At 66.1% G+C, this 16,423-nt stretch overlaps 2 protein-coding genes across 2 annotated transcripts; one reads left to right on the forward strand and one right to left on the reverse strand.

Moving 5' to 3' along the window:
- The first annotated feature begins 3,074 nt into the window (after nt 1-3,074).
- SMPD2 (sphingomyelin phosphodiesterase 2) lies at nt 3,075-6,612 on the forward strand. Its single transcript, XM_059831200.1, has 10 exons — nt 3,075-3,153; nt 3,588-3,684; nt 3,805-3,881; nt 4,155-4,248; nt 4,337-4,426; nt 4,805-4,887; nt 5,109-5,241; nt 5,315-5,419; nt 5,495-5,651; nt 5,875-6,612. The coding sequence occupies exons 1-10, from the start codon at nt 3,104-3,106 to the stop codon at nt 6,216-6,218; spliced, it is 1,230 nt and encodes a 409-aa protein (XP_059687183.1). The 5' UTR covers nt 3,075-3,103; the 3' UTR covers nt 6,219-6,612.
- Nucleotides 6,613-7,697: 1,085 nt separating this feature from the next.
- MICAL1 (microtubule associated monooxygenase, calponin and LIM domain containing 1) lies at nt 7,698-16,191 on the reverse strand. Its single transcript, XM_059831122.1, has 25 exons — nt 16,156-16,191; nt 15,590-15,868; nt 14,606-14,813; nt 14,385-14,501; nt 14,089-14,187; nt 13,856-14,011; nt 13,536-13,636; nt 13,005-13,262; nt 12,477-12,592; nt 12,268-12,394; nt 11,921-11,993; nt 11,279-11,429; nt 11,019-11,206; nt 10,803-10,912; nt 10,663-10,713; nt 10,489-10,566; nt 9,966-10,134; nt 9,800-9,882; nt 9,238-9,688; nt 9,049-9,119; nt 8,778-8,876; nt 8,569-8,662; nt 8,386-8,485; nt 8,211-8,284; nt 7,698-8,125 (listed from the first exon to the last, which is right to left on the reverse strand). Exons 2-25 carry the CDS (start codon nt 15,848-15,850, stop codon nt 7,995-7,997), a joined length of 3,366 nt encoding a protein of 1,121 aa, XP_059687105.1. The 5' UTR covers nt 15,851-15,868; nt 16,156-16,191; the 3' UTR covers nt 7,698-7,994.
- Nucleotides 16,192-16,423: the final 232 nt, after the last annotated feature.

The following is a 16,423-nucleotide window of genomic DNA, read 5'->3' on the forward strand; positions in this document are numbered from 1 at the left end:
GTGATGGGTTTGCCTGGGAAAGGTGACTGCTGGGTTAACCCACCCCATGGCAAACGCTGCCCTGCAGCATCGCTGGCTTCAGGGGCGCATATTTTAGGGGGTCACATCCTTGCCCGCGCTGGCATCGGGTGATGGAGGGCTGAATCTGACCTACCAGTAAGAAATACCCACCAAAGCTCTGCTCGCAGCGCCTTGGCTGTTCACCACAACCCACCCCGCCCCAGGACAAGGGGACGCAGATGACATGTTTTAACACCAACCACATTTGCAGCACTTTTTTTGCCTTTCTGCAAGCCAAACCATGGTATTTAGGTGCCCATTCCCACCGCCCCAAGGGCAGAGCATGGCACCCCGGCCGAACCCCGATGCCATTAGGGCCGATGGCTTGGCACATCCCAAACACCTCTAGCCTCAGTTGCTTTAGCACCGATACACAAATCCTCCTGCCGCTGCTAAACACGCTCCAGCCCAGCAAACAGTTGTCCTGCTGCTGTCCCTCTGGACCTGGGATGGTGTCCCCAAAGGAAGCGGGGGACCCGCAGCCCCGCTCCTCCTGCTGCCACCCCCTCCCCTGCTCTGCGCCGCGGGTCCTGCACGGCATTAAGGCATCCGAGAGACTTATTTCTAACCAGGCTCCCTGTGGGGCTAATCCAGCCTGGGTGACAGGCTGGGAGATGGAAAAAACACCCATGCAGGATCCTAAAAGAGTCCCCGACAGCACAGTCAGGCTCGCTGCCATCCCGTGGGTACCAGCCCTTGCTGAGGACACCACTGCTCCGGGAACAGGCTGCGGGATGCGTGTGCAATGCCGGGCTGTGAAAGAGGAAGCCTTGGAGGAGGAGAGCTGGCCCCAATATTGGGCAGCTGCCGCCTTTCCCAGCCTGGGCCCCTGGGCAGGACCTGCTCCCTCCGGGACAGGCGGAGCAGCGGGAGCAGAGAGGGGGCAATGCCCAGGGAGGGCTGGGGGTGCTCCTAAGGTGACCTGGGACTCGGGAGCTAGCGGGAGAGGATGTCCTGGGATGAGTGGGATGTCGGGGAGGATCCCACAGGCCTCCGAGGAGATGGAGGGAGGGGAGCCTGAATAGGTGAAAGCTGCTGGGGCTGCTTTGGGAAGGTGCGGAGCGGGGCAGGACCCTGCACACACCCCTGCCATGGGGGTGTGGGGGGGGTGCATGGGGGGTGCGTGTGTGTGTGTGTGACGGGGCATCCCCATCCCCAGGGAAAGAGCTGTGTGAAGCCGCCCTTACCCTTGCTACCCCCCGCCAGTGGGATAGCACAGTGGGTGCACATACCCCCCACGTGCACCCCCCCGGCCTGCCAACGCACCCCATTACACCCCCCATCGCACCCCACCATTTCCCCCACGCTGTTCCCCATCGCACCCCATCCTTGTCCCCATTCACCCCCCCACACACACACCGCACCCCTCCCCACTGCACCCCTCCCCTCTCCCCACCAGACCCCTCCCCTCTTCCCACCGCACCCCGACCCCTCCCCACTGCACCCCTCCCCTCTTCCCACCGCACCCCGACCCCTCCCCACTGCACCCCTCCCCACTCCCCACCGCACCCCGACCCCTCCCCACCAGACCCCTCCCCACTCCCCACCGCACCCCGACCCCTCCCCACCGGACCCCTCCCCACTCCCCACCAGACCCCTCCCCACTGGACCCCTCCCCACCGCACCCCTCCCCACTCCCCACCGCACTCCGACCCCTCCCCACCGCACCCCTCCCTACCGGACCCCTCCCCACTCCCCACCAGACCCCTCCCCACCGGACCCCTCCCCACTCCCCATCGCACCCCGACCCCTCCCCACTGGACCCCTCCCCACCGCACCCCTCCCCACTCCCCATCGCACCCCGACCCTTCCCCACCGCACCCCTCCCCACTCCCCACCGCACCCCTCCCCACCGGACCCCTCCCCACTCCCCATCGCACCCCGACCCCTCCCCACCGGACCCCTCCCCACTCCCCACCAGACCCCTCCCCACTGGACCCCTCCCCACCGCACCCCTCCCCACTCCCCACCGCACCCCGCCCGCCCCTGCCTCCGCCGCGCACCGCCCTCCGGGGCCCGGCCCGCCCCGGCACCCTCCCCTCCCCTCCCCTCCCCTCCCCTCCCCTCCCCTTCCCTCCCCTCCCCTCCCCTCCCCTTCCCCTTCCGCGCACGCTGCGCTGCCTGCCGGGACGCGTAGTCCCGCGGCCCCGCGCCGCTCCCGGCCCGCCTCAGGTCCGCTCCCGCTCCGCTCCGCTCCGCTCCCCGCTCCGCTCCGCCCCGCTCCGCTCCCCCGCCGTCCCCCCCCGCTCGCTCCGCGCTCCCCCGCCCCGCTCCGCCCGTGGCTCCGCTCCCCCGCCCCGCTCCGCCTGTTGCTCCCGTCCCGGCTCCGCTGCGCCCGGTCCCGCGGGAGCTGGCCGGGGGGGGGGGGGGGGGCCGGGGTGGGACACTGCACGGGGCGGGATGAGGCGGCCGGTGGTCCCGCCGGGACAGGCAGAGCCCGGCTGCCCGCATCCTGGAGCCGCCGCTTTGCTCCGTCGCCGCTCGGGAAGGGACCGGCTCCCCGGGGGGAGCGCGGCTGGCAGAGCCGCCCGGTAAACAGCCCCGGGGGCTGCTCCGGGGGCTGTTGGGTCCTCCGGGGTCTGGGGGCCTTCAGAAGCCTCCGTGGGCTCCCCACGAGGGGAGGTGGGTGGCGGGGTGTCCCACGCCCGTGGCTCGCAGGGTTAAAGTCCACGCAGGAACACGGCTCGCTGACAGACAAAGGGTTTGGGCCCTGTACCCCATCCCCGGCCCACCGGTGTCCCCCTCCGCAGGACGGAGCGCTCACCTGGGTGGTTTGGGCACACGGGTCCCTGTCTGGGGACAAGTTGGGGTTGGGGATGGGTGTCACAGGTGGGAGAGGAGGGGACGGCGCGGGCCACGCTGGAGCACCCCGAGCGCTCCTCCCTCCCGGCCTTTGCCTCGGCTTATTCCCTCGGCCGTGGCTTCCCGGGCTCTGCCCTGTGCCCTGCGCCAGCTCCCTGGGGCTGTCACCCCAACCCGCTCCCCGCAGGACCCCCCCTCTGCCCGGCGTTGCCCTCCAGCCCCCACGAAGCCCCGGTGAGCAATGGAGGGAGAGCCCACCCTGCGGCTCCGCGTCTTCGACCTCAACTGCTGGTGAGTCCGGAGTTCACCGGGGCTGCGGTGGGTTGTGCAGCTAGGGACAGGGACACCTGCGCCGGGTGACCCCCTGGGGTCACCTTCGTGTCCTCTTCATTTCGGGGTCACACCGCTGTCCCAGCCCCAGAGGGTTATGAGGCGCTTGGCTGGGTAGTGTCCCCTGTCCCTGGTGTGCCTGCTCCCCCAGAAAAGGGCCCCCCGTTTCCACCCAACCAGGGAACCCAACCAGTCCCCAAACAGCCTCCCTGCACCTCCCGCTTGTCCCCATGGCCCCCCATGGCCCTTTCTCCCTCCCCTCCCACCGCCCCAAGTTTGCAGTGTGCCCATACCAGTGCCGGAGCCCTCTCTCCCCCATTTCAGGTCCCGGTGTGCCCCGACAGCCCCTGTCACCCCGTCCCCCCCACGCTGTGACCGCCACCCTTCTCCGGCAGGGCCATCCGCTACTTGAGCAAGCGGCGGCAGGAGCGCGTCCGGCTCATCGGGGACATGCTGCGCCGGGAGGGCTTTGACCTGGTGCTTCTCCAGGAGGTGAGGGCAGCCCGTGAGCCGAATGCGCCCGTTCTCAGCCTGTGAGCTGAGACGAGTCCGCCCGTTCTCGGCCCATGAGATGAGCGCACCCGTTCTCAAGCCCCTCCCACTGTTCTCCAGGTGTGGAGCGAGCAGGACTACAGCGACCTGAAAGCGAAGCTGGGAGGCTGCTACCCCTTCTCCCATTACTTCCGCAGGTGAGAGGGGCCAGGCCAGCCACCCCCCCGGGGCTGTCCGTGGGGCAGTGGCAGGGCTGTGGTGTGTCCTCGGTGTTCGCCACACGAAGAGACCAGCACGGGTGCTGTAGGTCACCTCTGTCACCGTGGCAGACCCCATGCCTGGAGAGTGGGATGCTCATGGGTGCACACTGGGACCCAGGCGTCCGGGGAGCCCCCTTGGCTCAGGGCTGGGGGGAGGCAGAGGTGGGGGGGGGGGCCACGCTTCCTCACTGTGCTTTTCCCCTCCCGCAGTGGGGTGATCGGCAGCGGCCTCTGCGTCTTCTCCAGGTTCCCCATCCTGGACACCCTCCTCTACCAGTACTCGCTGAACGGGTACCCCTACATGGTGAGCGGGGCGGGGGGCACATGGCACGGTGTTGCCCAGCCCCACGGAGCCTCACCGGCCCCAACCCGCTCCTCTTCCCCTCCGGCAGCTCCAGCACGGGGACTGGTTCTGCGGCAAGTCCGTTGGCCTCGTCATCATTAAGATCTCTGAGATCATCTTCAACGTCTACGTCACCCACGTGAGCGCCCCGAGGAAGGACCTGGCACGGGGTGGAGGGGGGAAGATGGGGAGGGGGGGACGAGTGGCCGTACCACTCCTTCGCTGTCCCCTTGCTTTAACCACTGCTCTGCACCATCTCTCCTGGGACTATGCACTGATTTACTGAAATATCGCTCTGGAGGGGGGCTGGGGGTGGGGGGAGGGACCCACAACCTGGCTGTGCAGCAGGGTGAGTGTCCCAGGCTGTCCCCAGAGCGGCTGAGATGAAGACAGAGGGGTCAGCCAGATCCCAAAGGGACCATCTAGAGGGGCTGGGTGGGTTTGCAGGGAGCCTAGGAGCCGGGCAGGTGCCGGCATGGGGGGTCACAGCCGCTTTGGCCCCCCCACCTCTCTCCAGCTGCACGCCGAGTACTGCCGGGACAAGGACGCCTACCTGCCCCACCGCCTGGTGCAGGCCTGGGAGCTGGCGCAGTTCATCCGGTGAGCAGCCGTGGGGTGTCCCACAGGGTCCCCCCACTGCAGGTCCCCGGGGCGTGCGCGGTCACCCCTGCCCCTGGGGCTTGCACTGTAGAGAGCTCCCAGTTGCACCATTCCCAGTCAGAAATATGTCTGTGGAGCGCTCAGGGCGGGGGGGGTCCCAGTAATCCCAGTCCGACGTGGGGCAGGGCGGGGAAGGGGGTTAGCCATCCCCATCCCCTCAGACACACCTCGAAGGCAGCCGACGTGGTGCTGCTGGGAGGGGACCTGAATATGCACCCCGAAGACGTGGGTATCCGGCTGCTGCGCGGCTGGACGGGGCTGCGGGATGCCTTCACCGAGGCCACGCGCTTTGAGGTGAGCGGCCGGGTGTGAGCGGGGTCCCGGAGCACACCGAGAGCCCCCCACCCACCCAGGCGCTTGCTCTCAGGGCTGCAAGGATGGCTGCACCCTCGTCCCCGACAACTGCTTCACCGTCAAGACAGAGCTGCTGCCCTTCCCGCTGGGCATCCGCATCGACTACATCCTCTACAAGGTAAGGGGGGGCCCTCGGCCACTGGCTGTGGGTGGCGGGGGGGGAGGCACCGGTGCGACCCGTCCCCTCGCCCAGGCCGTCTCCAGCTTCACGGTGAAGTGCGAAGAGCTGAAGACCACCACGGGGACAGCCCCAGGTATGGACATCCCCTTCTCGGACCACGAAGCTGTGATTGCAACGCTGCACATCCAGAGGCAGGGACAGGCTGCGGGTGCCACCCTCGGCAGAGCTGGTAAAGGTGGGGGGGTGCTGCCGTGGTCCCTCACGTGCCGGGGGGGGCTGGTGGCTGGACTGATGGTGTTGGATGGAGTTTTGGGGATGTTTCCCCTTGCTTAGGGCATTCCTTGGGGCGCTGCTTGTGGAGGGGTGCATGGACACGTCAGAGCGGTGGACATGGGGAGAAAAAGAGGTGCAGGGGGGGCGCCATCCTGCTGAGCAGCCTCTGTCCCCCACAGACCCGATGCTGGTGGACGTGGTGACGGAGGCGCGGACGGAGGTGGGCGTGGGGCTGCGGGCAGCGCAGCGGCAGCGCTACTCCACGGGCAGGATGGCCGTGCTGGCCCTGCTGCTGCTGCTGCTGCAGGCAGCGGCCGCGCTGGGCGCGCTGGCAGGGCTGGCGGCCGAGCAGCCCTTCCCCAAGCTCTCCTTCTCCCTGCTGGCCTTCCTCGCCATCGGCGTCCTCCTCCTCGCCACCGGCCTCCACCTCTTCCACACCATCGAGGTGAAGATGCTGCAGGGCACCGAGGAGCAGCTGCGGATGGCGCTGCGGGTGCTGCAGGAGCATCCCAGCGACGGCTGAGCCGGGGCTGTGGGTGTCCCACGATGTCCCCCAGCCCCATCCTGGCCCCTTTCAGTCCCTTTTTCTAGTTGACGTCTGGTTTTAGGTGAGCAGCGCTGAAGCTGGCTGGGTAGCACAGGTTTGACAGCTGCCTCACCGGGTGAAATTAAGATTTTTTTGGGGCAGATTTGTCACGTTCGCCCCCGTGTGATCCACGATGGAGGCAGGTTTTAATTGCTGGTTTTTTTAATACACCCTTTCTCCCCCGAGGGACCTGCTGGCGTGGCTGGGAGGCTCTAGAGGCTCAGCCTCCCCTTGCCTGGGGCAGCCTTGGGAGCTCCCAGTGGATGCTGGCAACTGCTCCGGCAACCAAATTTGACTCAGATAGAAAATAAAGGTTGTGTTTTAGCCCTTGGCACCGGGTCGGGGAGGCTTTATTTGAAGGGATGGGGGCAGGGGGGGTGCAGCAGGATAGTAGGGCTGGTACAAAAGAAAAGCAGGGAGGGTGTGGGGAGTCGCTGAAGGGAGCGGCAGGACGAGGGCTGAGCGCGGGTCGGGTATCACTAACAGAGGAACCTGCACCGGGGACCCCCATGCCCGAGACGGCTGGGGCTGCCCTAAGCACCATTTGGCCGTGGAGGCCACCCCGCAACAACTGGGGAGTCCGGAAAGGTCGGAGAGGTCTGTGCAAAGGCCAGTGTGGCATTGCCAAGCAGGAGAAACCCCAAAGGAGCAAGGAGGACACAGCTGCTGGCATCCCTTGTCCTCTGCGTCACACAGTGCCAGCCCTGGGCACAATCCTCTTGGGAAGTTGTTGGACAAAAAGCCCCTTCCCGGGCTCTGGGGCCTCACAAGGAGGTTTCTGACCCCCGTTTCCTGCAGCCGGGGACAGTGTGGACGTGGCATCCAAAAGCAGTGATGCAGAACGGCGGGATCAGTCTGTCTGTCGCTGACCCCACTTGTAGAGCCAGATGTCCCAGCGTGGGATGGATGTCCCTGGAAGAGATGGATGTCCCAGGCTGGGATGGATGTCCTGGGTTAGGATAGACATTCCAGGCTGCGAGGGATGTCCTGGGTTAGGATGGACGTCCCCAGCTGGGAAGGATGTCCTGGGGTGGCTTCCAGGGGCAACTCCTGACGCTGCCCTTCTACATGTGGCATCCCCACTGCGACTCGCCTGTGGTAGCCGCAGTCACATCCTCGCTGCCGGGAGCGAAGCCCTTCGGTGCCGGGAGCACGGGGCTGGCTGGGTAGCGATGAGCCACCTCTCCTGCCAGGAGCCTGTCCTGAGATACCCAGTGGTGCAGCTCCAGCCCGAGGGACTCTGCCGGACAAAACGCTTTCAATGCCCTGGCCAAGCCTCTGGGCAGTGTCCCCTCGAAGCGGTGACGGCTGTGGGACATCCTGCACTGGGTGAGACCCCACTTCCCTGTGAGGCTTCTTCCTCCTGCAGCAAACCCTGGGCAGAGCCACTGCAGCCCCCGTGGGGGGGGGGCAAATCTTGTTTTCAAGCAAGCACAAGGCAAAGGCAATCCAGCCAAGAGCGGGGATGCCCTCTCTGCACCCCAAAGCTGGGGTGCTCCTCGGTATCTCCCCACTCGGGTGTCCACCAGTGGGTCCAGCCCCTCCACGGCAGGCTTTGGCAAGCGGGGACCTGGATTCACTGCAGCAGCTGCCTGGGGGCAGCTCAGGCATCACCACCTTCAGAAGCTGCTCAGGGTGATGCTCAGCCGGGGTCGGGGGGGGACCGCTTGTCCCCCTCCAGGGAGGAACCAGCGGGTCCTGGGGCCACACGGATCAGGCCTGCAGCTCGCTGAGCCGCTTCTCCTCCTCGATGTGGATGAGGACGTTGCGCTTGTTCACCACCTCCAGCAGCTGCACCAGGATCTCCTGCTCGGCCGCACGATCCTGGGGTGTCTTCAGGGATTCTGCAGGAACAGGGGGATGGAGTAGGGCTGGGTGGGCCACAGTGTGCACAGGGACCCCCCCGCCTTGGCATGTGCCAGCACTCACCCTCCCTGTTCATGTAGCACCGGAGCTTCTGGTCGAGTTGCCACTGCTGCTCCTCCAGCTTCAGCTCCTGCACCCTGTGGGGAGGGAAGGGGAGTGCTGGGTGCCGGGCTCGGGGGCGCTGGGGTGAGCTAAGCCCCCGCACCGCCCGGGGAGCATCCCCCCCCCCAAGCCTTACGCGATCATGAGGTCCGACTCCTCGGACATGAGGCTGTTCTTCTTTTGGACCAAGTACAGCAGCTGGTTCATCCACTGTGTCTTCTGGTTGACCGGGGTGCCTGGGGGGCGGCGGAAGTGGCATGAGCGGGGCACAGACCCCCTGGACATGGGGATCACAGTGCCCCGTCCACCCCGGCCTTACCGTCCTCATCCCGGAGTAACTTCTCCAGCTTGATGCCCTGTTGCTCCAGCTCATGGAAGGTCACCTCGATCTCCTCCAGCCGCCTCTGGATGGCCTGCAAGGGAAGGGCAGCGCTCGCCCATGGGCCGGCACCTCCTGGCATGTGGCCACCGGCAGCGGGATGGGGGTCAGCACCGGGCTGGGGACCTGGCTCTCCCCCGTGGGGCTACCTGGGCTTTGCAGAACCGCTTCATCTGGGCTTCCCTGGCCCGGCGGGTCAGCGTGCGCTTCCAGGTGGGGTATTTCTCCTCTTCCCCCAGGTCCAGGCACTGCGAAGGGACGGTGGCATGGGCAGGGGGGGTTAGTCCCTGCGCCGAGCTCCTCCTGCCCCAGCAGCCATGGCAGAGCCAGACCCAATGCCTCGGTGAGAGGAGACACCAGCAAGAGCCCCCGCCGCCACTTGGGCTGCTGGGGCCACTGCGGCGTGGGGAAAGCACTCACCCACTCTGCCACGATGCCAAGGTCTGTGTCTTCCGCCTCCTCCTCTTCCTCGCTGTCACTCTCCTCCAAAGCTGCCACAAGAAAAGAGCTATTTCAGGCCAGTGCCTCACGAGCAAGATGGGGCACGGCAGGATACCAGAGGGACCCACAGCCCTGCTCCGCTGGAGACTCCAGCTTGCAGCCACCTACCTTCCTCCACAGCCGTTTCCTCCTCCTCCTCCTCCCAGGTGCCTTGTCCCTGCCACAGGGCAGGGAGGGCCTCGGGCGCTGCTTGGAGCCGCAGACGAGCCGGCTTCGGTGGCGGCTCAGCCTCTGCTTCGCTGGTGAGGTTCAGCGTGGACAGCTTGAGCTTCTCCAGGGGCGTGAGAACGATCTTCCTCCTGCCCCCACTCTCCTCACCCTCCTCTGCCACCACCTGGGGCTCCAGTCTGGGACCCTCCTCCTCCCTTGCATCCCCCCTGGGCTGTGCCGGCAGCTCCTGCTCCTCCATGTCACCAGCATCCGCAGCATCTTCTGCTGCCCCAGACAATCCCCCCGGCCATGGGGCTGCTGGTGGGGGCTGTAGGGGACTGGGTGCCCCCTCCTTGGGGGACACACGTGGGCTCCCAGCATCTGAGGGTGGGTGGATGGCGGCAGCATCCTAGGGCAGAGCCAGCGGCGGAGGGGTGATGCAGCATGGGGCTGTGCACGAGCATCCCCCCTCCACCTTCTGCCTTTCCCCCATCATCTCTGGGGATTTACGGTGACTTACCCCATCGGGCAGCGCCGGGGGCTCGTCCTGGGGCAGGTCCATGCCGGGTGGATTGGGGTAGTGAAGCGAGCAGTAAAAATGACCTGGGGGGGGCAAACCTGTGTGACGACCTGCAAGGTGGAGAAGCCTTGCCCCGAGCATCCCCTCTCCCCAAAACCCGCCTCACCGTCCTCCTCGTCGAAGGTGTAGTCGCCCAGGCGCAGGGTGGCCCCGCACCGCCGGCACTGGAAGCAGCCGCGGTGGAAGAAGCGTCCCTCGGCGCTGGCTCGCTCCAAGATGTAGACGCGGCGGCCGCAGAAGTAGCAGGCGTCGCTGCTCTCCCCACGGGCAGGTAGCTGTGGGGGGGAGAGGACAGGTTGGGGTGGCACTGGGGTGCTGGCACCCACCCTGCCCGGGGGCTTTGCTGGCAGGCCAGGGGGTTCGGGGGAGTGGGCTTTGCCCCTCTTGCAGAGTTGGGTCTGGGTGCTCGGGACAGGGCTGCTGGCACCAGCAAGGGAGCGGCACGTCTTGGCTCCGGAAAACCAGTTGGGTCAGGAAACAGGCAGGGAGGAGCCGGGAGCCCGTGGGCGTTCGCTTGCCCAGCCCCGGTCCCAGCCCTTGGCTCAGCCCCACCAGCCGCTGGTACCCCCCCCCAAGCACCCACCCACCCAGAGCTGGACCCCCCACCCCAGGGTGACACGAGGACCAACCTGCCCTGCGTCCATGGTGGCGGTTTGCGGCGGCTCATGGGCACTGTCTAGAGTGTCTCCACCCAGCCCCGTGTCCAGCTACGAGCAAGCCAAGGGGAGTGTCAGCCCCCCACTCTCCCCCGGCTTGGCTGCACCCCAGCAGAGCACCCCTCAAGGTGCCCGGGGCAGACCCACCTCGGCATCCCTGCGGCTCCTCTTGGCCTCAGCATCCTTCTGGGCACTGTCCTGCAAATGCAGAGGGGGTGGCTAGGACGGAGGCGGGGGGGAGCATGGTTGGGGGGTGTCTTGAGGGTTTGGGGGGAGGTGGCCCTCACCTGGGCGCGCTTATGTGTCAGGTTCCGGCTCTTCTGCAGCTTGCTGAGGAAGAGGATGGCCCCTCGCGTGCCCCGGGGAGACAGCAGCTTCTTGCTGACCTCCTCCACCTCTGCACAGAGGGGAAATGGCCACGCTGGTGGGACCCACCCTACAAAGGGGTGGGGCACCCAACCCAGTGGGGCTTGGGGTGGGATAAACCCCCCAAAGTCTCATACCTGGAGAGGTCTTGAAAGCTTCATAAAACTGGCTGAGGTAGGTGATGAGCCCGAGGCGGTTGGGCTCTTCCATGGTGGCCATCTCGGTGCTGGAGAGCACCGGCTGGATGCCCAGCTCCTGCTCCGCCGTGTCCAGCATCATCTGGTGGGTCCGGATGGGATCCTGGGGGTCCATGGAGTCAAAGTCCCTGTGGGAAGACACGGTGCCATGAGGGTGGGCTCTGCAGGGTGGGGGCTCCAAGGGGGTCGCAGGCACTCACACCAGGTCGGGGCGGAAGCGGTGGATGAGAGCGCAGAGAGCCAAACCACTGGTCCAGGAGGTGGTGAAGTTGATCACTGCCACGCCACGGTAGCCGGCCGTGCTGGCCTGGCACCAGTTCAGCAGCTCTTCGTAGGCGTCTCCGGAGACCGCTGGTGAGGCAGCACACATGTCCCCATCCCAAAGAGCCGGGGGACAACGCCCCCAGCCTGCTCCCCCCTCCCAGCATCAGTGCTTTAGAGAGGAAGGGGTCCCATGGGAGTTACGCGAGACACGCCCCCCCCGCCATGCAACCACCCCCCAAGGCTCAATAAATGGGTTGATAAGACATCTGTCAATATTTCATGGCTCAGCATCAGTGTGGGCAAGGAGGAGGGGGACAGCCTCCCCCCCGCAGAAGGCAGCTGGGGGGCTGTGTCCACACGGGGCCGTGGGCAGAGGGAATGGAAACCAGCGGTGCCACCGGGGACGGAAACAGAGCCGTTGCTGGGAGGAGTGAGGCGGCCGACTGGACACCGGCCAGGACTCAAGAAAAGAAGGATGGGGAGGAAAAATCAGGGCAGGAGCTGCTCTGGCATGGGCTGCCAGGAGGAACGGGGTGTCCTGGCGCTGGGGGGGCTGGGGCAGGACTGGCTGCTCCTACCGGTGCTGAGACGGTTGTCGGTCTTCTTCTTGTGGTCCACCTCCACCATGCCCACAAGGTAGAGGTCCTGGACCTGCCGATGGGGACATGGTGGTGGCAGGTCACCACCTGCACAGAGCCAGCGACATCGCGCAGGGAGCTGGCCCTGGCAAGGGGGAGACCCGGACACCCCCACACCTCACCAGAACCACCCACATCCACAATGGCCAAGGCATTAAACACCCTGGGAACCAACAGCTTCAGCCTCGCACCCTTTGAGGACAGGGGACCGGGCAAATTGGTGTCACCCTGACTGCCGGGGACGCAGGGCTGCATGGCTGCCCCTTGGCAGGACCTGGGCCGGGTACCTGGCTGGCTTTGATGGCCTGCAGGTTGATGTTGGGGTAGCGCGTGGCCGGGTCAATGCTGTACTGGCTGATGTTCTTGTTGGTGTTGTCCGGGGAGGTCTGCGAGAGGTGCTGGTAGATGCTCTCCCTGGGTGCAAGGGACAGGGCTGGGCTCAGTGCCGCCACCCTCGCCCGGTCCAGGACCAGCCCAGCGGGACGGGGACACTCACCTCTCAGCCAGCACCTCCAGTGGGGGGGTCCCGGCCGCCCACCGCCGCACCATCCACGCTGCGTCGAAGGCAGCGAGGAAGCCCCTGGCCACGCCGGTGCCCAGCGGCCAGAAGGGCTGCGAAGGGAAAGACAGAGAGAGATGGAGCTGGAGCCGCACAGCCGGTCGGGGCGGCTGGGAGGAGGCTGGGAGCTGCTGGGCTTGGCCGGGGATGAAAGCAGGGAGCGGCAGCGGGACGCGCAGGGAGCGGATGGGCAGCCGTCCCCTCCCTGGTACGGCTGCATCTGGGGAGGAGCTGGGCTGCTCCTCCACCCTGAACCCACCCCAGATCTCTGGCGGGGCTGGGGAAGGGGATAACCCCACCAAAGCATCCCACTACCGGCACTTGGGGAGCCTGCTCCCAGGGATGGGGTGCACTGGGCAGCCGGGGTGAGAAGCACTCAGGGAGGGGCAAGATATTGCAACCAAAGCATCTTGCAGGGAGAGAGGAAACCGAGGCACACAGTGGTGCTGCGAGCTGGACCCTCACCTCCACCAAGCAGTCGCCCACCAGCCCAAGGAGCAGACGGGCCCCGTTGTGCTCCCGCACCAGCGCCGCGTTCTCTGAGCGCGTCATGCAGGTGAAGTCGAACATATCGACATCCGGCAGGTCCCGGTGGTTGAGGGCAAACTCCAGCTCAGGCAGGCGGTAGTTGGTGGAGAAGTTGGCGGCTTCTTTGGCATAGCTGAGGAGAGCGTCCCGGTTCACGTTCTCTGGGGACAGGAGGCTCTCGATGTCCGCTTTGTCCTGCAGGGATGGGGTGAAGCTGGCCGGGATGCGGGAGGCGGTGTTTGCCCCCCAGCCCGGGTGCAGCCAGGTCTGGGGTGAAGCCGTGCCACCAGGCGTGGGGCTGTGAGCCCCCCAAAAGGAGATTTTCCCCCGGCACAGGCAACGTCTGCTGAAGCCCCCACCATCCCAGGGGTGCACGGTCAGACCAGCACCCACGATTTGCATCCCACCCTCCAGGCTTTCATCGACCCATCGCTATTGGATCCCAGGGCCTGATCCTGCCCTCCTCACCTGGAGGATGACCCCCTTCTTGAGCAGACTCTGCTTCTTGGCCGTCATGACGAAATAGTGAGTGTCGTCCTTGTAGTAGACGATGTTTTCCAGGTCAATGCCTGGTGATGGGGAAGGGGCTGAGCTGAGCCACGGGGCAGAGCCAGGGCCATGGGGAGCCCCTGCATCGGGCTCAGCCACCAAATGTCCCCTGCAATGGGGTACCATGCGGGTACACACATCCCACCACGCAGGGGACATCCCAGGGCTGAGCCTCCAGGTGTACTGGAAGGGGACAGGGACCCTGGGGAACACCCCCTGCCAGGTCCGGAACCACCGACCTGTTTTGTTGTAGAGATTTTGGAAGAACTTCTGGTTGTAGATTCTGGCCACACCACTGATCTCGGCCACCTCCACCTCGGCCCGGCTGTGGCGGTTGATGAAGTTGGTGGTGATGCCGATGGCCAACTTCCCCCGCGTCTCCTTCCGCTTGAACCCTGTGGGCAGGGAGAGGCGTGAGCCCCCACCCGGCCCCCAAACTGGTCCCAGGGGTGCAGGGACCCGCTGCTGTCACCTTCAGGGACAAATTTGCCACCGCCAGCTGAGATGAGGACGTCAAACTCGTAGTGGCTGAGGGGAGAGGAGCTGGGCTGCAGCACAGCTCGCCAGCTGCCTGCGGGGAGAGGGACTGTCACGAGCGTGCTGGGTCTCAGCTGGGACCTGCTCTGGGGCAGGGGGAGAGGGTTGCACCTCATCCCCCCAAAAAAAGGCACACCCCAGGCTAGCAGAGGGACTGAGGGGCTCAGAGCGGCCACATGCAGCCCTGTCCTTGTCCCCGGGGATGCCACCCGCCCCGCAGCGATACCTTACCCTGTCCCCCGGCCCTGCCCACGGTGGGGACGAGGCCCTTGAACTGCACGTTGATGTGCACCTCCACCCCCAGGAGCAAAGCCACCTTCAGCAGGATCAACTGGAGCTGCCGGATACCTGGGAGGGGAGAGGGGGCACTCAGGGCTGCACCCCCCGGCCCCTGGGCTCCCCACAGTGGGGGGACCCCGGAGGTGCAGAGCTTGTCCCCCCCCGAAACTCACTGATATGGTCCAGAGTGCCGGTGCAGAAGCGCCCATAAAACTTCTTGGCTCCCAGCGCCCGCAGGTCGTGGATGGTGAAGGGCCAGAGGTGCAGGACGTTGTTGCGGGAGAAGGAGTCCCGCTTCTCCAGCAGCACCACGCGGGCGCCCAGCAGCGCCAGCTCGATGGCCACCCGCAGCCCGCAGGGGCCGGCCCCCACCACCAGGCACTGCGAAGGGCACGGGCGGCGTGAAGGGGATGGGCATCCCCCAAGAACAGGGGTTTGGGGATGGGGTAATTCCCCAGGGAGCCCATCATCACCACAGGCAGCATCTCCCCCTTTTCCCGGGTCAGGATCTGGCCCTCCCCACTATTCCCCTTTTCCCCCAGGCTGCAAGCGTTGCTTCTCCCTGCAAAGCAGGGGGCCCTGTGGGGTGCCCCCCGCCTCCCCGCCTGCCTGAACCTTGCCTTTGCACGGAGCAATGGCAGCAATTAAAGCACTCAGCGAGATAAGGTGCGCACGTCTCCTGCCTGCCGCAGCCCGGGAACGGGGAGATTTCACCAGCAACAGGCTCAAAACCAGGACTCGGGCTGGATCTCCTGCCAGCCCCTGCACAGGCTGGGGGGATGATGGGGCATCAGCAGTGGGGACAAAAGCCATCAGCTCTGGGACAGGGGGACAGAAATAGGGTCCCCCAGCATGCTCCTGTCCCCCAGAAAAGGCTCGGCAGGTCCCTCTGCCCCTTTGCAGCCCCCCACGGGATGTCCCCAGGGAGGAGGAGGAAGGACGCTACTGGCTGGGTGGCACCGAGGTGGCATCACGCCATGGGGAGGGGAGCGGCGCTAATTAACACCCTGTCCCATTAAACCCCATCAACCTCCCGCCCAGCACATCCCGCATCCTCTTGGGGTGGGGGCCAGGGTGCCCCAAGGGATGCTCTCACCCCAGGGACGAGGACACAGGGCAAGGAGAGACCCAAACCCCGCACCCCATGTCCCTGGTACCTTGGTGCTGGCGCAGGCTGTGCCCTGGTCGTAATCCTTGTGCCCGGCTTTCTTATCCAGCTTGCTCCACAGGGCCTTGGCACTCCAGTAGTTGAGGGCAGCCTTGAGGCCGTGGTAGAGCTGCAGCCCGCTGCCCTGCAGCCCCAGCCGCTGGCACAGCTCCCCGAAGCAGCCCAGCACTTCCCGGCATTCCCCGGCACGCAGGAACCTCTCGAAGACGGCATGGGCTGGGTTGCCCGGCTCGTCGGCCGGCACGCTCATCCTGCTTCACCCGGCAGCCTGGCGAGGGACGGCAGAGGTAAGTGGAGGGGGGGGACCCTCCTGGACCCCCATCCTCAAACCAATCCGATACCAGACCTGGTGTCTCGGCGTGAGGTTTCCCAGCCGGGGGTGTCGTTGGGTGACGATGCTACCGAAATCGGGGGCCCTTTCCGGCAGTGGCTGGTGGAGCCTCCGCCGGGTGCTGCACCCAGTGAGCCACGGTGTCACCCTGACGCGGTGACGTCAGGGGAGGGAACACAGAGGGCCGCAGTGGCAGCAAGCAGGTTCCTCCATATGGCGCGTACCTGCAGCGGCTGAGAGCAGAGCGAGGTGTTTTGGAGCAGACACTGCTTCCTTCCTCTTTACCCTCGGCCTCGCTGAGGGAGGGACAGGGAGGGGGGTCCCGGCCGCAGAGACAAACGGCAGCAAATACCAGCAAGACCCAGCCCTGGGGAAGGAGGGAGCAGGATTGGGCCCATCCTGCCAGCCTGGCTTTTGCAGCTAGAGTGGGGCAACTTCCCCCCCCCGCCACCTCCGCCTCTGTCACCCCTGGAGTGGGACGTGGGACGGAAG

Source organism: Gavia stellata, chromosome 30 (assembly GCF_030936135.1).
Source record: "Gavia stellata isolate bGavSte3 chromosome 30, bGavSte3.hap2, whole genome shotgun sequence".
NCBI lineage: Eukaryota > Metazoa > Chordata > Aves > Gaviiformes > Gaviidae > Gavia > Gavia stellata.